The following is a 21154-nucleotide window of genomic DNA, read 5'->3' as shown; positions in this document are numbered from 1 at the left end:
ACTGTAATTTTGTGTACCAATGCACTGGTAAAAGATTTGAATCATTCACCAATATATAAGATGCCGAGTAGAAATGTGATATGTTGATATTTAGTTTACTTTTGAATGAAATGTGCCAAAGGGATGATTTATTCAACCTTTGCTATTTTCAATGAGAAACTCAGTTGAAGAGTATATTTGGCTAGGAGGATATTTTCAAAATGTACTCTACATTTGTCAACGAAAATGTATCTGTTTTCGTCTGAGAAGTGCCTACAAGAGATAATAATAATAATGATAATAATAAGAAGGGGTGTATTTCAGGGTGATTCCCTCAGTCCCCTTCTCACTATTGCCGTTATCCGTTGCGCTCAGAAACACTCGAAGGTATAACTGTGGCACCCCCGGAAACCGGAGGCACAAGGTCACCCATCTGTTTTATATGGATGATCCTAAACTTTATGCCTCTGGAGAGAAGGATCTCCATCAGTCCTTGAGGGTGGTGGAAGAGTACACGCATGCTATCGGTATGAAATTCGGGATAGACAAATGTGCAATGGTTCATCTCAAAAGAGGACGATGCGGGGACTACGGAGAGGATGTGCAGCTCGTAGATGGAAGCATCCTACACCATCTGGATGCCGGAGAGACGTATACTTACCTCGGGGTGGAACAACGCCATTCACAAGAGGTAACTGCAGTGAAAAACTCTCTCCGCGGCAAGTATCAGCACAAACTTCGATCTGGTCATCGGAGCTGTAGTGGAAGAACAAAGTTGCTGCAACAAATATGCTTGCCGTTCAAATCTTACTCTACTCGTTTGGAGTAGTGAAGTGGACTCGGGAGGAGCTGTATCAACTCGACGTAAGGACCCGAAAAATGATGCATCTCTATAGGAGTTTGCATCCCAAATCGTCCGTTCCACGGTTGTACTTCCCCCGACAACAGGGACATCGTGGACTTTTGAGTTTGGAGTGTCTACATGACAGAATGGTACTGGATACAGCCTGTAAAGTCGTCAGGTGTTCGGATCCCCTTCTCTGCATGGTCCGTGACCATGAGAGAGCAGGAATTGGAGCATTTCTCCTTAGGGCAGCTGCTCGAGCAGCTGATGAACTCGGTATAGTATTCGACTCTGAACGAGGTGACTACAACTCTGTCACCGAGTTGGAACCCGTTCAGCAAAAAGCTTAGATAAAAGCCGCAGAGATCACCTTACTTCTGCGGAGACACAGGGATAAGCCGATGCATGGGGTCTTCTTCAATAACATTGAAGATCTTGGCTTATCAAAGCGCCTGACGTTCGCTTTTCTCAGGTCGAGTGGGCTGAAGTCGGAAACTGAGGGGTTCATCATGGCTTGCCAGGATGGTGTCTTCAACACCTTAGTCTACCGCAGTCGCGTGATGGGTATAGAGGTTCCTGACACAAGGTGCAGGGCCTGCCGCGAGGCGCCCGAGACCCTAATGCACTTGCTATCAGCATGTCCAGCATATGCGGTCTCGGCCTATATACATCGACATAACGCGGCCCTAAGAGTGCTATATTACCATTTACGGAACTCTTACGGTATTGACGAGACACCGGTGTTGCCCTACGCTCCGGGGGATATTGAATCCGTTGTGGGAAACGAGAAGTGCCGAATTTATTGGAACTACTCGTTCTCCACCCTCAGGCTCATACAAGCTAATAAGCCTGATGTAGTCCTTCTCGACCACCAGACCAAAGCGATATTTGTCGTGGAGTTTTCAGCTCCTGGCGAGACGAATATAGTCAGAAAAGAGGAGGAAAAACGGATAAAATATCGAGATTTTCTCTTCGAACTCCGCATACTCTATCCAGATCACTCTGTCAAGATGGTTGTTCTGATTATTGGAGTCCTTGGTGGAATGATGTCTTCTCTACTCTCGAATTTCAAAATCATACCGGCTTGCCGCACTAAGGCAGAAATCTTAGCCGCACAGGTGCAGAAGGCTGTCATTCTTGGCTCACTGCGTTTGCTCAGGGCACATGATTCTCGGACCCAATGATCACTTACCCTACGGTGTGGGGAGTGGTCATTGGTTGATTATGCTGGCGCGCCCTCCCGAACGTATCGGGGCTTCGGGGGATAGGGCCTGACCAGCGCACACTACGGTGAAAAATAATAATAATAATAATAATAATAATAATAATAATAATAGTCATTTATTTTCTCAAGACAGTTACAAACCATATGGAAAAAGTCACTTGTTTACATTTAAAATACAATAATACTAATACTAATACTGAAAAATTGATTTCACCGAGTATTGCCACGACAAATATTCATCCAGTTTATAAAAACACTGTTCTGTCAAAAAAAATTTCAAATTATATTTGAATGATTGTTTTGTCATGCAGTTTCTCACATTTGAAGGAAGAGCATTGTATATTTTAGGAGCCATATGACTGGAAGATTGGTGAGTTATTTTGAATTTTCCGAATGGAATTGAAAAATCATTCTTTTGTCTGTGAAAGCCCCGTCATTGATCGTAAAATTCGTTTTTGTGCCACGAAGATATCTTTTGCTAGGGTAGATAAACCTCAAAATATCACACCGTATCGTAGCCTACTTTCAACTTGTGCATAGTAGAGCTGTATCAATTGATCAATATTGAGTACATGCCGCAAATTTCTAAATTCAAAGGCAATCGAATTCAATTTTGAGATTAGGTAATGGAAGTGAGCCTTCCAATTGAGATTTTTATCTATTCGTAATCCTAAGAAAATAGTTTGATCCGAACTAGTTGAGATCGATGGACTCGATTCGTTTGATTGGAATGACAACTCATTACATTTTTTTTTGATATGGTGAAACCTCAGTGCTTGCGTATTTAAAAACAAGTAACAATTACAATTGACATTAACCATCCCTATAGGACGACACTGCAGTAACGTTAGTAACAAAAAAAAAGTGTTAGAAAAACATAGAAAGTTTCATTTCTCTTTTCTTCACTATATGATATTTCATTTCAAAATACCTTCGATACACCACACTTCTATTTGGTACCCCGTATATTGATGAATAATTTGAAAAAGCCCAATGTATCTGTAGGTAATTTTCGTATGGAACATATGAATAGTTCAAATTCCATTTCGAATATTTTCACATCTTGCATATATCTTTTGTGAATTTCTTCAAATTATAAACCAACGTCCTTCGCCCTGTTTGTCTCTCTGAACGCTATAATTTGAAAAACCAACGAACGGATTTTCAAACGGTTTTCACCAACGAACGGAGTGTTTCAATAGAAAGGTTCGTGTGTATAATTCAACGATAATCTGTGTGAGTTAGTTGAAATATGAGGATTTTTTGAAAAGTTGTGGAATACTCTTGAATATCCTGGATTGTTCTGGATATTCAGTGAGAGTGGAACTCTCTTCAGAAAGGGAATGTTTTCCAACTCCGTTAATCTGGGATGTCCCAGAATTTTCTCAAACTTTCCCGAATGTTCTGTTAAGACTCATAATATCTAAAAATCTTCTTGAATGATGTGGAGTCTTTTCTGCAGTCTCCTAGAAAATATTTAGAGGTGGAAATTCTGGCCCTTATATTTCAGCAGTTACGCATTCAGTTGAAAAAGGAACCTCTCCTATATATTCAGGATACAGGGCTACCACAACATATAATTTGTTCGTTTGAGAATGGCCTGATATGTTTTCTAACGTTTCAGATCACTCCCACATATTTCACTGCATTCCAGAATATTTCGGTTGATCTGTAATGTTATTCAACGTTTTGTAATGATCTCATACACTCTCAAATGTTCTGGAGTCTTTTAGAATGTTCTAGAGGCCTCATTTATTCTGAAGCACCTCCTTCCTTCAGACGAAACGAGAACCTCTACCATGGACAAGCTGATGTAACACTATAGCATGAAAAAATTTGCATATATGTTCTGCTGCCTGCAAAACTGAGTCAGATCGCTACTTGATTTGTACATCTTAAATACTTACCGCATAAGGTAGTTGACACTTCCGTTCCGGTATATCCGGAGAGAAAAGTGCATCGGAATGATCGGATCTTTGAAATCACCGTGCATGATGAAGTACGTGTCAGGTATCCAGATGTTGTTGTGGTGGTGGATGGCGTTCAGGTAGTTGTACTGGCTCTGATTTGAATACTGCAGTCGTGGATCGTACCATTGCTGCTGGAGCAGAAATTCCACTTCATATTTCTATAAAAAAGAAACTCTTTGAAACAGTCAACAAATACTTTCGATCACTTTCTCTTTTTATTGCTATCGTTCAATGAATGTTACTGAATGTTACCAACACCAAATCGTTATTTTCAACATCTCGATACGTTTTTCAATCAGTAAATTGTGGTCATTATTACGCCTTGGTCAAAGAAGAAACGGACTGGTTTAAGTTTGACGATAGTCGTGTCACGAAGTGTTCTGGCGATGCATTGAATTTATTGGAGCCTCTGGAGACACCCTACATTTTGTTTTATGAGAGAGAGGACATTGTTAGATCAAGATCTTCAGATAATGTGGTGCTGCAGGTTTTTCCGGGTTTTCCTGCAGCTGAAAAAGCAAATGCGCCACTGGAATCAATGAAGTCGCCCCGGAGCACCAATTAATTTTTATTGTTGTATTTATTTTATTTTTATCGTTGTTTTAACATATTGTAATAATTTTATAAATTCTTTTAAGTAAATGATCATCTTCAAGAGAAAGATTAAACTAAACCTACATACAATGTTCTCCTTATCAATACGATAAATACCTCAGCTAGATACCTGAATTTTGCTTCGCTTAAAATTAATTTCCAAATGAAAATAACGGTTTGGTGTTGGGATAGAACTTCAGTAATATTTATTCACTACACCGAAGTCGGAGGTTCCAACAGTTCAAGTATCGTTCAACAGTTGAAATAAATACAATATCAGGTTTTCTGGTTCCTAAAAGGTTCTGGTTCGTGAAAGAAACTCAATATTTCATTAGCTGTCATTCCCCTATTCCAACCTCATAATTGCAAAGATAACGGATATTACATTTCTTCTTCGACCAATAACACAGGCCAACGATGAAAAAACTTTTTCACTCAAAACACCTTATTCTGTTTTTTAGGGTGCTAAATCCAAATATGACACTTATTAAGCCGTATCAACTACCATTTTTTCACATTTGCACATCAATATATTAAATTTTTTGATTTATTACATAATTTAAAGGTTTTATATACTAAAATAAAATTGTAAAATTATTTGTGCTGGATGTTTTGTTCACAGCTGATGTTTTGTTTACTGTCAACCTAACCTTACTTTCTGGTTTCCAGTACTTGTGCTCATTGAAATGTCTGATTGCGGTTGTAGGAACTCTGCTGACAGGTTTATTTCTCATATTTTGAAATTGAACCTGGTGATCTGGATAAATCTTAGGCCCTTCATAAGGTATGTTATGTTTGTGTTGAAGATCTTAGAAAATGGACAAAAAAAAAAGAAAAAAGCCTTTGAGTACGTCGTTTCTATGTTATGGAGGGAACCTAGAAACCACACTGATGATTGCTACTTTTGTAGTATTGATAGTACTGGCCAGAAGTTGAAAAACAAGAAGATGAAAAGCTACCCTAACCTAATTTATGTCATCCGACCAGTAGGGCACGATGTAGATTTGCCGGTCCCAGAATCTTCAGATGATTTGAATTCTGTTCAAACTGAAATGTTTTCTGATGTACTGTCAGATATAGATGAGTGAGATGATGAAGAGTTCCAATGTCCTACAGCAAATATAGAGCCTAAACTGTTTACCCAGATTGAGCTCAACGACTTTGTTAGGAATTCTGGGTTACTAAAAAAAAAACCGAATTGCTTGGTTCTAGACTGAAAGAAAAGAACTTTTTGTCAGTTGGAACTAGCATATATGTGTATAGGAAGAGAGAGCAGCAGTTTTCGAAATTTTTTGAATAAGAAGGTGATTTAGTGTACTGCTCAGACATTCCACGTCTGATCAAAGAGTTTGGTGTTGGATACAAAAAAGGAGACTGGAGGCTGTTTATTGATTCTTCCAAAACCAGTTTGAAAGATGTTTCATCACACAATAGTAACACTTATGCATCTATACCTGTTGGCCATCCTGTACATACGAAAGCGACCTATGAAAACCTAGAAATACTGTTGAATAAAATTGGCTATTCGGCTCATGGTTGGATGATATGTGGTGACTTGAAAGTAACATGCATGCTTCTTGGTCAGCAAGGCGGTTTTACCAAATTTCCATGTTTTTTGTGTGAATGGGACAGTAGAGTAAGGGATTAACATTGGTGCAGAAAGAACTGGCTTGGAGGGATTCTTTGAAACCCGGCGAGAACATTCACCGCAAAAACCTTGTAGATCTTAAAAACATTCTCTTACCACCTCTACATATAAAGTTAGGCCTCATGAAACAGTTTGTAAAGACATTGCCTTATTTCAAGTATTTCTGTCGGAAATTTCCAAACCTTTCAGAAGCTAAATCAAAATGGAAAAACGTCACCAGGGCCGCTGGAACATCAACATGATGGGAGACTATTGTTGGTCACTTCACCGTGAAGCTCAATAAGCGACTCATCGTAGAAAAAGCTACACAAGGAACTTCAATGAAAAAAGAGAATGGAAGTATAAACCAATTCCATCTGACTAGTGACACCTACATTACAACACTGTATCATTATTTCAAGTTACCTTCTGTAAATAAAAACCATGATAGTGATTTAACATAGTGTTTCAATAATTTTACCATATACCGTATGGATTTTAAATTATATAAAAAAAGTCAGTTTCTCAAAAACTATGGGTGATACAAAAAACTAAGACCAGATTTGGATTCAGCACACAAAAATCTATAAAAATAAGCTACTGAAGTGAACACAGTTTTCAAAAATATTTTTTTGTTGGCCTGTGTAATGAATGAATAAATATGAATTATAATAATGAAATAATAGTAATCATGAACTAAGGAAATTTCAAATTCAACTGGCATAAGTTTCCTAATGTTTCTATTAGGAAAGATTCTAGATTCGTCGTTATTGGTTGCTTTTTTTATATAGATGACGAAGTACAGACCCAAAACCTTTCCCACCATATTACTATTCTGTCAATAATAAGAAAATTTTACAGAAAATCGTGCTGATATTATTGATATCATGACTATCATGAAGCAGAAAGAACATCCAATCAGCAGTTTCCAGATAATCCAATATGCCATAAGAAGAATGCCATTGAGAAGAAAACCTATTGCAGAAAGATTAAAAGTTAATATTTGAGGATCCGATGTGGTAACTCCTCAACAACCGATAAAAGTAGTAATTGTGGATTGTAGGGTATTTTTTAGTTTTATTGAAATACTTTGAGAAACATAAATTCTCTCCTGATAAATTAAACAGAAGGTCATCAGAATGATTTACAATCTTCTGAGGCCATAACCCGTAATGAACCGGAGTGGCTGGATGATAATTTTCTGAACCGGTGAACATGCAGATGTGGTCGCTTGGAATTGCCCGCAAAAACAACTGAAATGACGTCCTCAGATTTCTGTGAGTAAAAAATTCAATTAAAGGAATAAAAAGTTTTTTTTTAAATTAAGATTTATTCGTATTTTTATTATTTGAAGTAACATAAAAATTAGTTTTCATAATTTTCAGCTCTACCTGTTTAAAAAAAATGTCATATACAAATGTATTGTTTATAAAATATTTGAATTTTTTTTGTGGGGATTTTTAACTGTGTTCAAAATTATCATTTTTGAAATCAAAATCGTTTCTTAAGAAAATGTTTATTGCCTAGAAACGTATTTAACGATAAACCTTTTTTTTCGCTAATAAATATGAATATTAAGGAACGATTTTTTTCAAATCATAATTTCTATATCTCTTTGATATTCTGAACATTTTTTTTTAATTTATATTTTCTTCATTTTTTATTCAATAAACAATTTGTTTTCAACAAATGAATTTTTACGATATATTTTTTCAAATGCAACAAAAAAAAAACAAAAACAATCATGTGTCACTTTTTGTGTAAAAAACACGTCTCAATTTCTCACAAATTTTTTAATATAATTCTTTATTTCCGCTTCGAAATTAAAATTATGAATATCGGTGATAGAGTTTCAGAAGGTGGGACTTTTTTTCAGGAAATTTCCACCTCTTTGAGGATCTTTTTTCAATTTTCAGATATTTTCAATATTTTCCGGAATATTTGCGAAAACCCCTTTTTTACGAAATTTTGTAATTTTTTCGTGTCCCTCTTGAAATTATTCAAAAATTAGCTAGAGGTAATTCCGAATCGAATGAACTCTGAATCATAATTTTCGGTGCCCTTGGACAGAAGTTACAAAAAAAGGATATTGTGAGCCAGACTATCAAACCCGAATGAAGATAATAACACTGGACCTCTATCATATTTAGGTAAATTCCACACGCAATGATGTCACGATTCAAGTGAGTTTCCACTAAACAATTTTTTATTGTTTGGGGTCTGGATGAGAGATGAATTATTTGAATTTGAATAGTTGACAACGTAGCTTTCTCACAAGATAGGATACATTATTTTTCTATCTCAAGTGTGGATCTAGATATATATTTCATTTTCCCAGAGGTTTTTGAATCTTGCGACATGATCGAATCCTAGTAGGGAAAAGAAGTTTTCGACAACTTAATTTTGAGTAGTAGATTTTTTTCAATAATGACCGTGAGGAGTCTATTATCAAATCATATTTTCAAGTCATCTTCTGCTTCGACTTCCAGATCATATAGATCTTCAGCTCTGCAAACTATCACAGTGTCATTCACAGAAATGGGAATCCATTCATATTTTCTCTAAAGAAAGATGCTATCCATATATTATGTTATTTATATAACACAGCGGCCCTGTCACCGTACCTTGAGGTACACCGCATTTTTTTTGCTTATCACGTTTTTTGATTTTGACTTTTAGTTGTCTATAAGTTGGATAACTTCTGTTGTATGCTCATTGCTGAAATGATGTCAATAATAATCAATATCTCCTGGTACAGTCAGGAAAATAATATCGTGGCTCCTTTATTTTTCATGTCATCAATGAAAATTATTCCTCCACTGTCAGGAGTTGAAAGAAAGAAGATGGATATACGATTACTTAGGAAATTGTTGTTGAATATTTCGACCATTTCTACTGGATTACTGATAAGTTCTTCATTTTTATTTTTCATTTCCTCCATTTATCGTTACTTTTCGCCAGAGTATTTAATAATTTTGTTTCCGTTCCACTCGATATATTATGAAATAGTTTTTTGCTCGTTCGCGCATCTTTGCCTAAAGTTTTTATTCTGGCATACATTTCTAATGGCATACACTATAGTAGGAAGTATCCCTGTAAAATTTCATTCGGTTCATTGGGATTCCGTTCAATGAGCGTGAGCGTATATTTTTTGTTCTTTCCACAACTCTTCGAAATAATGAACTGAAACATGTTACGAGGCGAGAATTTGGCGCAATCAATTTTCTGGATTGGCGTCTGACTCAGCTTGCAGATGAAAAATTGCATTATCATTAACGCCAGCGTTTCTCTGATTGCGCGAATCAGAAAGGGTGTGTGAGAAGCCGAAAATAAATGACCCACTTATTCACATTTTAGTTCATGTTAGCCCCATTGTCAGGCTGTTAGTGGGAAATTTTGTATTCTGCTAACAACTTGACATTGTTGACAAAAACATAATTGCCACTCATACATGTGAAACATCATAAACTATTTTAACAAAATCTCAAAACACATCAAACTTAAATTATGATTTGACATACTCCAACGGAAAAATACTACCCCTACCTTCAACCCTCGTCGAATGACACGTACAACCCCCAATTTTCCGAATGGGAAGTATAGGCTTGTGATATATCGGTTGGAAAGTTTCTTCATTCTCTATTCAAAAATGTTATTGCTTTCAAGTTTATTGCAACAATTAAAATAAAAAAATAAACTAAAACCATGTGGTTATCAAAATTCGATAAAATACTCTCAGAAAGTATTGCAATATACTCAAAACTCATTTCATGTTGAGGTATTGATACACAACACAACAAAAAAATATTTTTTGAATGTTTCCTACACTAAATTAGTCAATTTCTACTAATTTTGGGGTGATAAAAACGAAAATAACAATGAAAAACTTTTATTAGCTCTGGTTTTTGAGATACACAGTACTTAATCTTGAAGAGTAGTTATACTATACGTGAAAAGTGAAAGTACATAAAACAATATTGTTATGTTTCTTTTAGAATATTTTAAGTACAAAATTAATAAAAAAAACATTATTCTTAGTGTTTTGACAAATAAAAGAAGTTTGTACCACCAAATTTCAATTAAGTCCATCCGATTCATTGTAAGATCGCTGACGTTTAGCTTGTCTTTTATAAAACACTTCTGGAGCATCCCTACACACAGACCAGCAGCAGTTTGCAAGCATTGCTTCATTCCAACGGCCCTGATATCTCTGTTCCATTAAGGCAATGTCTTGATGGAATCTTTCTCCATGTTCGTCACTCACAGCTCCACAGTTTTGTGGAAAGAAATTAAGATGAGAGTGAAGAAAATGAATTTTTAAGGACTTGTTGCATCCAAGTTGGTGGTAAGCTTGAAGAAGCTCTTCAACCAATGCTGTGAAGTTATCATCTCTTTTGTTACCCAAAAACCCATGAACAACCCCCTCAAAGGCTTCCCAGGCTCTTTTTTCATTTCCTGTTAAAATCATGTCAAAAGCAGGATCATTTACGATTTCACGGATTTGAGGCCCAATAAAGATGCCTTCCTTGACTTTAGCATCACTCAACCTGGGAAACTTTGCTCTCAAGTACTTAAAATCTTGTCCTTTCTGGTCCATGGCCAAAGCTTTTCATTAGTCCCAACTTAATATGTAATGGGGGAAGGAGAACATCCTTAGGATCTACAAGAGGCTCGTAAACTACATCTTTCTCATTAGGGTTTAGGTCTCGTGTAGGCCAGTTCATTTTTTTATAGTGAGATTTTCTATCCCGACTGTCCCACAGACACAAAAAACAACAGTACTTGGTGAACCCTAATTGCATTCCTAGGAGTATAGCAATGACTTTCAGATCACCACAGATGTGCCACTTGTGTTGTTCATATTTGATTGATTGGAGAAGTGTTTTCATATTTATATACGTTTCCTTCATGTGAACTGCATGACCTATAGGAATAGAGGGTAGCTGATTTCCATTATGCAGAAGTACAGCTTTTAAGCTAAGTTTTGAAGAGTCTATAAACAGTCTCCATTCAGATGGAGTGTGATCCAAATTCAAGCAGTCCATCAAACCATTAACATCAGAACAAACTACGAGGTTTTCTTTTTTCTCAAAAAAAGGAAGCAAATCTTTTTGACGCTGTCTGTACTGAGATATTTTCACATCATGTTTTAGAAGATTCCACTGTTGTAGTCTTGACCCTAACAGCTCAGCCTTTTCCTTAGACAAGCGAAGATCTCTTATAAGGTCACTCAACTTTGCTTGACTAATTCTGTGCGGATCACTAGACCTATCGCTTACCTCAAAATCAGGGTCATAGGATGTAGAAGGATGGGTTGCTCCTTCTAAACAGTCTTCATCACCTTCCTCTAAAATTTCATAGTTTTGGGGTGGAGAAGGGACTGGCAAATTGTCTGAGTGTGGTACAGGCCGAAGAGCAGATGGGAGATTAGGGTATTTAACCGTTCCTCTTTTCTTCATAGATAAACCTTGCTTAATGGGAGGAGTTAAGCAGAAATAACAGTCGTCTGTATGATTGGTAGGTTCACGCCAAACCATAGGTACTGCAAAAGCCATTGCCCGGTTTTAATTTTTCAGCCACTCTCGCAATATGACGGAACAAGAATTACAACATATATGAGGAGCCCATGATTTATCTTGGTCCCCAACTTTCACACCAAAATAATGTTCATAGGCTGTCTTAACGATAGGTGTCATTTTACGTTTCTGAGCCTTAAATGTTATTTCACCACATATATAGCAAAAGCTATCGACAGAATTCACACACTTTCGAGACATTTCAGATCAGCACTTAAATTAATTAAAAAATCAACTTCACACGATAATTTCAATAGCAACCACGTGCGTACAATTGACAAACTCACATAGGTTATGTTTACTACTTAAGAACAGCTGATGAGAGGGGTGTTATGTAAATAAACATGTGTACCAACTGTTGGTGATGAAATATTTCATTTGTTGAAAACTCAATATACATATATATAATATAATGATACTATATCTTGAAAACAAGAGCTAATATATAATTTTTATGGTCACTTTCGGTTTTAACACGTGGAAATACATTAAAATCATCTAATTTCAACCCCGAAACAAAAACTTTGTTGTGTTGTGAATAAGAAAGTGAGCAAAAACCATAGCAATGTTTTTTTAGATGGTATCCTTTAAAACACTAAATAATTTCCGTGACAACGTTAGTTTAAAAGGCCTTGTCAATTTGTTTTATATGTTACAATATCAGTTGTCAGTATTTTAATTTAAGTTTACAGTTCGTTAACTTCAAGTCTGACAAATGGTTGGATTAACGGAAATGCATAAAATAACAGTTTCACAAATGATTGGTTACGGAGATAAAACACAATAGGAAGTAGCTCGCCTATTCCATGAGAAATTTCCTAATTTACCGCCCATATCTCAAGAAACAATAAGCAAAATAGAAAAGCAGTTTCGCCAGCTTGGCCTTGTAGGGCGACTAAAAACACCTGCACCAAAAACTGAAGGTATTGTTGATCCATCTCTGAACCAACAACTATCTGGTCTTAATATTTCCCTCTCCCGGAGGATCCAATCTTCTCTACTCGGGAAAGGACGGAAATAATAAACGAAGCAACCACACAAAGTTGCTTTCGAGTAAACAAATTCCTTTCATAGCTCAATTACAACTGAATTGGCTCTGAGAGGTGTCTGTGAAACCGCAGTAATGATAAAACCTTGACACTGACAACTAAGAGTTACTTAATTTGTTAATGTTGATACGTGGACTCGAACTATCTTTCACAGCGAAATTTCGACTTCAAATTGCACCCATGCCAAGCCGCTCGTCAGCCATAAGTCAAGTGAGTAGGAAAACCATCCCAATTATTTACTAAATCATAGTTAGTGTAGGAAATGTATAGAGAATACTCACCAAACTGGACTCATCCGGAGAGGCCAAACTGAGCAGCAATACGCTGACATTCACAAGTAGGGAATCTGTAACAATTATTATCCAATGAAAAATATTTTCCTCTTTCTCAAGTTGAATGTTTCTGTGGGACAGGCAGTGAAAAATTCTATTCTCTCTGTCTCACGGGACATAACTCATCATGCGTCATTTTCATCAGCCCTCCAGCAGATGGAATATCAAAGGAATACGCAAGACACAAACAGAATTTATAATTTCGAAACGTTTGGAACTGAGAGACTCTAGATTGAAGTTTAATTATATCCCTGAAACACAGGAAATTTATTTGATACCTCTCTCATGATATAAATACATAGTATTATATTTTTCCTAATAACGTTGGCAGTTTTGGCTGGTAGACGATAGTCAGGAAAATTCTAATTAGGTATTTTGTATTGAAAATGCGAGAATTATTAAAATTTGCAGTATTTTTCCAATATTTCCATGGGGTGCAATTCTACAGTTTGTTTATTTCATTTCATCTATCATTGATTTGCTGTATGTGTTCTATATCTACATTTCACTTTGAGTGAACAAAAAAACTTCATTGAAATACAGAATAGTATATTTTACATTCATTCAAAAAAAACATTCAGCAACAACACTTCTGAGTGGAAAAATTGTACACGTAGTTCCCCAGGGGTCAGTCCTAGGCCCAAATTCATTCTTGCTATACAGGGTGTAACATAAGTACGTTAAAATATTCAAGTGACGTATTCCTGAGACAATTTTAAGAAAAAAAGTCTATATGAACTTGTGTCGGAAAATGCTTCGTTTCGGAGATATGGGGTGTTGAAATTGATTTTTTTTGTTCGCTTTTTGAAAATAACTCTTGCAAAAAATAAGTTATTTGCACGAAATTTGGTACCCGGGGTTTTTTTGACGTAGGAAATCATAATTTCGTATTGATTTTCATGTAACATCTAGAGGGCGTTGGGTACGCTGTCATTATGTATTTCAAATTGCCCTAACTTTGTTGAGAGTGAACTTTTGGTACTTTTCATGAAAAAAACTAATTTCTACACCTTTTCCTAGTAAAAAAGATACACTTCCTCAACAACGCTGGAGGTGATCATTTTCGAGATATTTACAATTTTCTATATCGATGCATATTACTTTATAGCCAAATTTGATTTCAATAATTTTTGTCACTCTCCGCTTGCAAATTAAGTTGATTGAATCGAGTAGGCTATGAATGTTTGTTTATGAAAATAGAAGTTCGCTGTCACATTTTCAACTATTGATTGACAAATTCACAGTTCAGAGCAGCGACATTTGCGAATCTTTTCCGGCGACTTTCCGAATCTGAAAGCTTTGAAACAAATTCTGCAGTAGGACGGCCATAGACTACAAGAACTGTAGAATTGGAGGAGGCGGTTCCCGAAGAAATTAGTGAACATCCAGAGACAAGTACAAGAATAATTAATCAAATTTTGAATGTGAGTCACATGACAGTTTACAGAATTTTGAAGGAACAGCAATTTTATCCTTATCATATTCAGCGTGCGTGGATTTTTCAAAGAAAAATCGAACAACATCCGCGAATTTTATCGAAAATCCTCTTCACAGATGACGCTAATTTTTCAAGAAATGGTATCATGAACTTCCATAACAACCACATCTGGGCGAAAGATAACCCGCATGCAACAACGCAAACTCATTTCCAAGACAGATTATCTTTTAATGTATGGGTAGACATAGTTGGGGATTATTTAATTGGTCTTTATTTTCTCCCCTTACGTTTGAATGGAGATGCTCACCTACATTTTTTGTAACACGAGCTTCCCCAACTTATTGTAGATGTTCCCATTGGTCTCCGAAATCACTCTTGGTTTATGCACGATGGAGGTCTTGCTCATGTTTTGAAAAATTTCAACAATCTGTATTTCGAAAACGAATCATTCTTCGTTGACCATTTTATAGAAAAAAGTTGTTTATTTTGACGAGATCCACCACATACTTAGTTTTTGTAACGTTCTCAGCAACTTCACTTGGCGCCCTAGGAGCTAAATAATATGAATCGATATAGAAAATTGTAAATATTTCGAAAACGATCACCGATACTTGGAAAAGGTGTGGTAATTAGGTTTTTTCATGAAAAGTACCAAAAGTTGACTGTCAAAAAAGTTAGGGCAATATTAAATAAATAATGACAGCGTACGCAGCGCCCTCTAGATTTTACATGAGAACTGATACGAAATCATGATTTTTCCACGTCAAAAAAATCCTGGGTACACCCCGTATCTCCGAAACGAAGCATTTTGGGACACAAGGTCATATAGAATTTTTTTCTTAAAATTCTCCCAGAAATACGTCATTTGGATATTTCAACGTACTTATGTTACACCCTGTATATTAACGATGACAAAACTTGATATATCTGGAGCATTAACTTTGTATGCGGATGATACTACGGTATTTTGGTGTAATAAAGATCCAAATACTTTAACTAAGATTTAGAAAAACTGAAAAATGGTTGGAATCGAATATGCTATCGTTGAACGTTTCTAAAAATAATCTAATGACATTCAAGTGGTACTTAGAACAAGTAATACTAGGTGAACACATGATTGACAGTTAGCCTGTAACTGAATTTCTTGGTATATTCATTGGCAGTAATTTGAAATTTGTACGCAAATTACTGCTTTGAAAAAGAAATCATTTTCTGGTTGTTTTGCCATGAATGTCATATTTCGTGAACTCGGATTTTCAGCAGCAATAAAAAATGATTACTATTCACTTATGGAGAGTCATCTCCGGTATGGAATTCCATTCTGGAGCTCAGGCAGCCAGATTCTGATGCAGAGTATATTCGTTATCCAGAAAAGAGCTTTGAGAATAATATTCAAATTGAAGATGTGTGACTCGTGTAGGCCACTTTCCTGCAGAAACAAAATATCAACAATATTTCAAATATTCATTCTAGAGACTGTCTGATTACTTCACAAACATAACAAAAAGTTTGAAAGCCATACAGAAAGGTCTACGCGTAGCGATAATAAACTTGCCCTTCCACTGCCCACATCATCTTTGACCACCCTGGTTCATTCAACTACTTTTTGTTCAATCACCTGTCCTTCTATCTTACTTGAAAACTCCCAAAATAACCGAGTTTTCAATCACATTTCAGTTTTATACATGATAATGGGGTTAAACCCGAAACCGGTCATATAAATAAAATAACTAGTGGTAATCAGACAAAAGTGTTTTTATTCATTTCATTAAAGTTATCATGAATTACCACAAAATAAACAAGTCATCAATCACACATATTAGAAAATACCATGTTTCTAGCCTATACAAAAAAAATCAATCGACCTTCAGACTGAGTGACCCCTGTTTGTCCTCATTTCAACTTGTGATTTGTGGAGCGAACATATTATAAAATAATTGAGTACAGTTGCATGATATATTTCAACTGTAACAATAAAATCAACAACTCGGATGAATTCCTTCAACGGAGCACGAAATATGGAAGAGATTTCCATAAATAAGTACTTTATATGTTCATTGTTTTTTGAATCCTGCTTCAGGATTGTTAACTTTGATAGATAGGTGTACTTTTTTCATTGTAAAAGGTAAGTGCAGAAAGATTCAGTCGATTAATATAAACTACGAATGAAATTTTAGTATAAAAAAATTGTTTTTATTACCATTTCTGCTTTCAATAATTTTCTACTGACTGATACTGCACAAATATTACCTGCTGAACTTCATACGGACCTAGGAAGGGTAAATTCCAGTTGGCATCATAAGTTAGTGAGAAACTATTGAAATTTAGTATCGAAGTCAATCGTTTATCGATAATGAAAGAACACATTGCCAATTTCTCTATACTTCCAATAACTCAATCCGGATTTCGTGAAGGATATAGTTGTACAACTGCTTTGTTGCATATAGTGGACATATAAGAGCACGTGACGAAAAAAATAATACAGTATTGGTACTTCTTGATTTTAGTAGAGCGTTCGATACTATTAACTTCGATTTAATGTTATTAATTCTTGGCTATATAGGACTCTCTAAAAATGCTATATCACTAATCAGATCGTATCTCACCAACCGTCAACAAAAGGTTACCATAGAAGGAAGCAGCTCACAATATTTGAAGTTGATATGTAGAGTGGCACAGGGCTCTAATTTGGGACCCCTTTTGTTTGCTATATACACATCTCAACTTGCAAAATGTTCAAAATTTTGTAATATACATTTGTATGCAGACGATACCCAGTTGTATTATAGCTTCTCACCTGAAATGATAGATAATGCGTGTACTCAAATCAATAGTGACTCAAAATTATTTGTGAAAAATGCTTCTGATCACTTCTTGAATATAAATTGTAGTAAATCCAATGTAATTGTTTCCGGACCAAAAGGTACTAGAAATGATATTTGCAAATTTGTGAAAGTAGTAGTAAATGATCATGTACTTGGGGTTGTTCCAGAAGCCAAAAGCCTGGGCATCATTTTAGATAAGGACTTGAAATTCGAAAGCCAAGTTAATCAGTTTATTAGGCATGCATATTATTCGCTCAAAATTATATATGGACACCAAAATTTCCTACCCATGAAGGTGAAGGCGAATTTGTGCGAATCATTAGTTTTATCTATTTTCAATTATGCTGATGTTTTGTATGGTTTATGTTCAACCAACCAATTCAAGAAAAAGATACGAAAAGTTCAGAATTCCTGCCTACGGTTATTGTTTGGTATTAGAAGAAGAGAAAGAATATCACATAAACTGAAGGATACCGGCTGGTTAAATATGAACAACTGGAGAGTGTTACATGCTGCAACTTTGTTTCACAAAATAATTAATAGTAAAGTGCCGTCTTACTTATACCAGAAAATTACTTTTAGAACTGATGTGCATAATATTGATGTAAGGTATAAAGACCGACTAACTCCGCCATCCTTCCGCACAAAGTTCTTCAGAAGGAGTTTCAGCTACCAGATCTGTGTAATTTATAATGACAGTTCTGAGCCCATGAAACGAGATGACTTCAATCATTTTCATATCAATTTCGAACGATTTTTATTATCTCCAAACTATCAATGACCCAATAGCTACCTACCTATTACAAATCTTCTATAAATAGTCATAATATTTTAAGATATTTGAAAATTCTTTTGGTTTATTCCTTTGCGTACTAGGCGAAATTTTTGAGGTTAAGTGGAAGAGCAATTGAATGATGACTTGTCATCATGTAAATTGAACTTCGCCTTTTGTCTTCTTATAGTAAATGAACTGTACATGATTAATTTGATTTGAATGTATTAGAAGATAATAAAGACGATATTATTATTATTATATAATTTTGGATATCAAAAAGTGAGGAAACGTGTCATGTACATTTTGTTTAACGTAACTACCAAATCAATCTGAATCAGAAAACTTTCATTAAATCAATATTTTCTGATATCCTTGGAGGATCTTCGTGAAGCTTCTCATGATTTTTTATATCAGTATATGCATTAAACAAAACTTAAGACCATTATGTATTGTTGTATGTGTTATATGTGTAAATTAACATTTACAACACATATAAAGAATATGACTGCTGATGCAAATAGGATACTTGGATTCATTTACAGAAATGGCAAAAACTTCAAAAGTATTGCCACCTTAAAATTGCTATATTCCGCGTATGCTACATCTTAGTTAGAGTATGGCTCTGTGTTATGGAAGTCAGTTTACGACTACCAAGAAAAATCAATTGAGAGCGTGAAAAGGAAGTTTCTAAAATACTTATGTTGAAAGTTGATGGTCAATACCCCACGAGAAGCATCGATCATAATATTTTGTTGACACGATTTGATATGACATCTTTGGAAAATAGGAGAGTTATCCTTGGTATAAAATTCCTGCATAAATTACCAAATAACAATATTAACAGTACGGTTCTTTTATCCGAGATCAATTTCTTAGTAAAAAGAAGTGAAGGTCGACACAATCTGAAATTCTATTGCGAAGCATCACGCACAAATGTTATGCTCCGATCACCATTGAATTTTATGTGTCTGTGAACATTGCGATATTCATTTCGACTGTATTTGTTTTTGACTGACACTTTCATCCTTCAGAATGAATATTTCTTGCACGCGTTCTCAAACTCATGTCACACACAGAATTACCAGTTTTATAAATAGTAGTTTTGGTGACCACACAAATTGTATTATTTGGCGAAGGATCAGCATCATCCTTTGTGACGATTTTCGATTTACTGTATTCGGCCGTCAGTGGAGAATGCATGAAACCATTATAATGATTATATCGAAAGTCAAACTTCAAAACTTTGGGATACTGATTGGATAAAAAACTGTGAATCGTATCAAAACATGATATTCAATACCATTAAATGGTGAAGGCGCGGGGCAGAACATATTTAAAATAATTGGTCGCTAGCTCGCAGAAAAACAATGAGTGAATAAACGATTTATAAACGAAATGAATAAATATGTCATCCAACATCGTAGTATGCTATATTTCGAATCAATAAATTGAACTGGGTGGTCTTTTTACGGTACTTTCGTCGAGTTCAGGAGCAGATTTATCGACCCTAATGAATAAAATATTTACTTGTTATATTGTTTCCATGTAATTCAATTTATATTCATGAATGTTCAGTTCATTGATTACTGAGTGATTATGTGGTTGTTTGTTGATTTGACCAGCCATCGATAGATTTACTAATCGAATCATCGTTAGAGCTGATTCATTTAGAATGTTTGTTTCAGTTGTTCTGAAGGGAGTGTGACTGAAAACGCACACAAACTATTTCAAACTAATCAATACACTTTATCATATGATTTTCACTTTAAAGGGTTTTACAAAAAACGCAACACGTGTTTCGCTTCACAATAGCTTTCTCAAGCGTTCTCAAATTCGTGTAACAGTATCAGCAGTTCTATAAATATCCCGGGGTTTTGGTGACCACACCAACTGTATTATTTGGCGAAGGATCAGCATAATTTCTTGTTTCTACGAAACCATTTTCGACGCACTTTTTTACGTGCAAAAAACTTATTTTTTCGAATCAAACATATCAATAGTTGTTGATGGAAAACTATTTTCTTTATAAGCCACCCTGTATATTCCTGCATATTTCAATAGAGCTTGAAATCGCCTTTTCAACAAACAGTGAGATATATTTCTTCACAGTTCAGAGGAGGTGCTCGAAATGTCTACCAGCTCCTACACACAGGCGAAACCTTTTCTGAACGATTTTTGCCGAATCAAATAGTTCAATAACATAGAGAGAAGCAAAACTTTGCTTCTTAAAAATAAAGCTTGCTTAAAAATAAAGTCTTCCAACCTTCCTCAGAGGTAAAGTCCATAGGCGTTAGGTCCGGCGACTTGGCCGACCGACAGTTGAGTCCTTGGTTGGCTATCAAATTATTAATAATAATAATAATATTTATTTACCCTTCAATGAAATTGACAGTGTTTAAAAACATATGAGGTTTTGTAACACAATTATCAGTGGATTCATCAGATAGGCAAATAAATAAAGAAAACCCACAAAGGCTCAGCCTGTGCGTGGGTATCAAAATTATTTGTTACCTTTGCGTCTAAAATGTATTTTTCTGTTAGTCAATAATCAATTGAACACACATATTTATGTAGATATACCTAAACACACTCATGAAATTAACATATTTACACTCATACAATTATTCACATATACAGTGTCACCATTAAAGTACGCACCATGTGGGAAACTTTTTTTTCATGATGAGTTTGTTATGTATAAAGGGGATATCTGTCAAAAATAAGCAAAACGTTAACTTCATCCTTAACTTCAACTTTATCCATAAAATTTGGCATATGGATATAAAATTGGCGTAGATAGAACTTTTTCAGGTAACTTTTTGTTGAATTCGATCTAGAAATGCACTTTTCAATTTTTTTCAAAAAAAAGTTAAATTTGACACACACTGGACGTCAGTGGGTCGCAGTTGGCCGCATCAAC

General features: G+C 35.3%; 1 protein-coding gene across 19 annotated transcripts in view; it reads right to left on the bottom strand.

Moving 5' to 3' along the window:
- Positions 1 to 21154, bottom strand: part of pHCl-1 (pH-sensitive chloride channel 1) — a 212294-nt gene that overhangs the window by 52656 nt on the left and 138484 nt on the right. For all 19 annotated transcript variants that reach the window (XR_012467962.1, XM_074184953.1, XM_023164538.2 and 16 more), the window contains 2 exons: positions 13146 to 13210; positions 3956 to 4176 (listed from right to left, as the gene is read on the bottom strand). Coding sequence is in view for 18 of the 19 variants with exons in the window: in XM_074184953.1 (XP_074041054.1) it covers positions 3956 to 4176; positions 13146 to 13210 (286 nt within the window). In the remaining variant the exon portion in view is untranslated. The remainder of the gene's footprint in view (positions 1 to 3955; positions 4177 to 13145; positions 13211 to 21154) is intronic.

Source organism: Leptinotarsa decemlineata, unplaced genomic scaffold (assembly GCF_025532065.1).
Source record: "Leptinotarsa decemlineata unplaced genomic scaffold, Ldec_3_MD MMD2_tig00026361_RagTag_RagTag, whole genome shotgun sequence".
Taxonomy (NCBI): domain Eukaryota; kingdom Metazoa; phylum Arthropoda; class Insecta; order Coleoptera; family Chrysomelidae; genus Leptinotarsa; species Leptinotarsa decemlineata.
The sequence above is the reverse complement of the archived record's forward strand: the minus strand, read 5'-3'. Positions and strand labels throughout refer to the sequence as shown.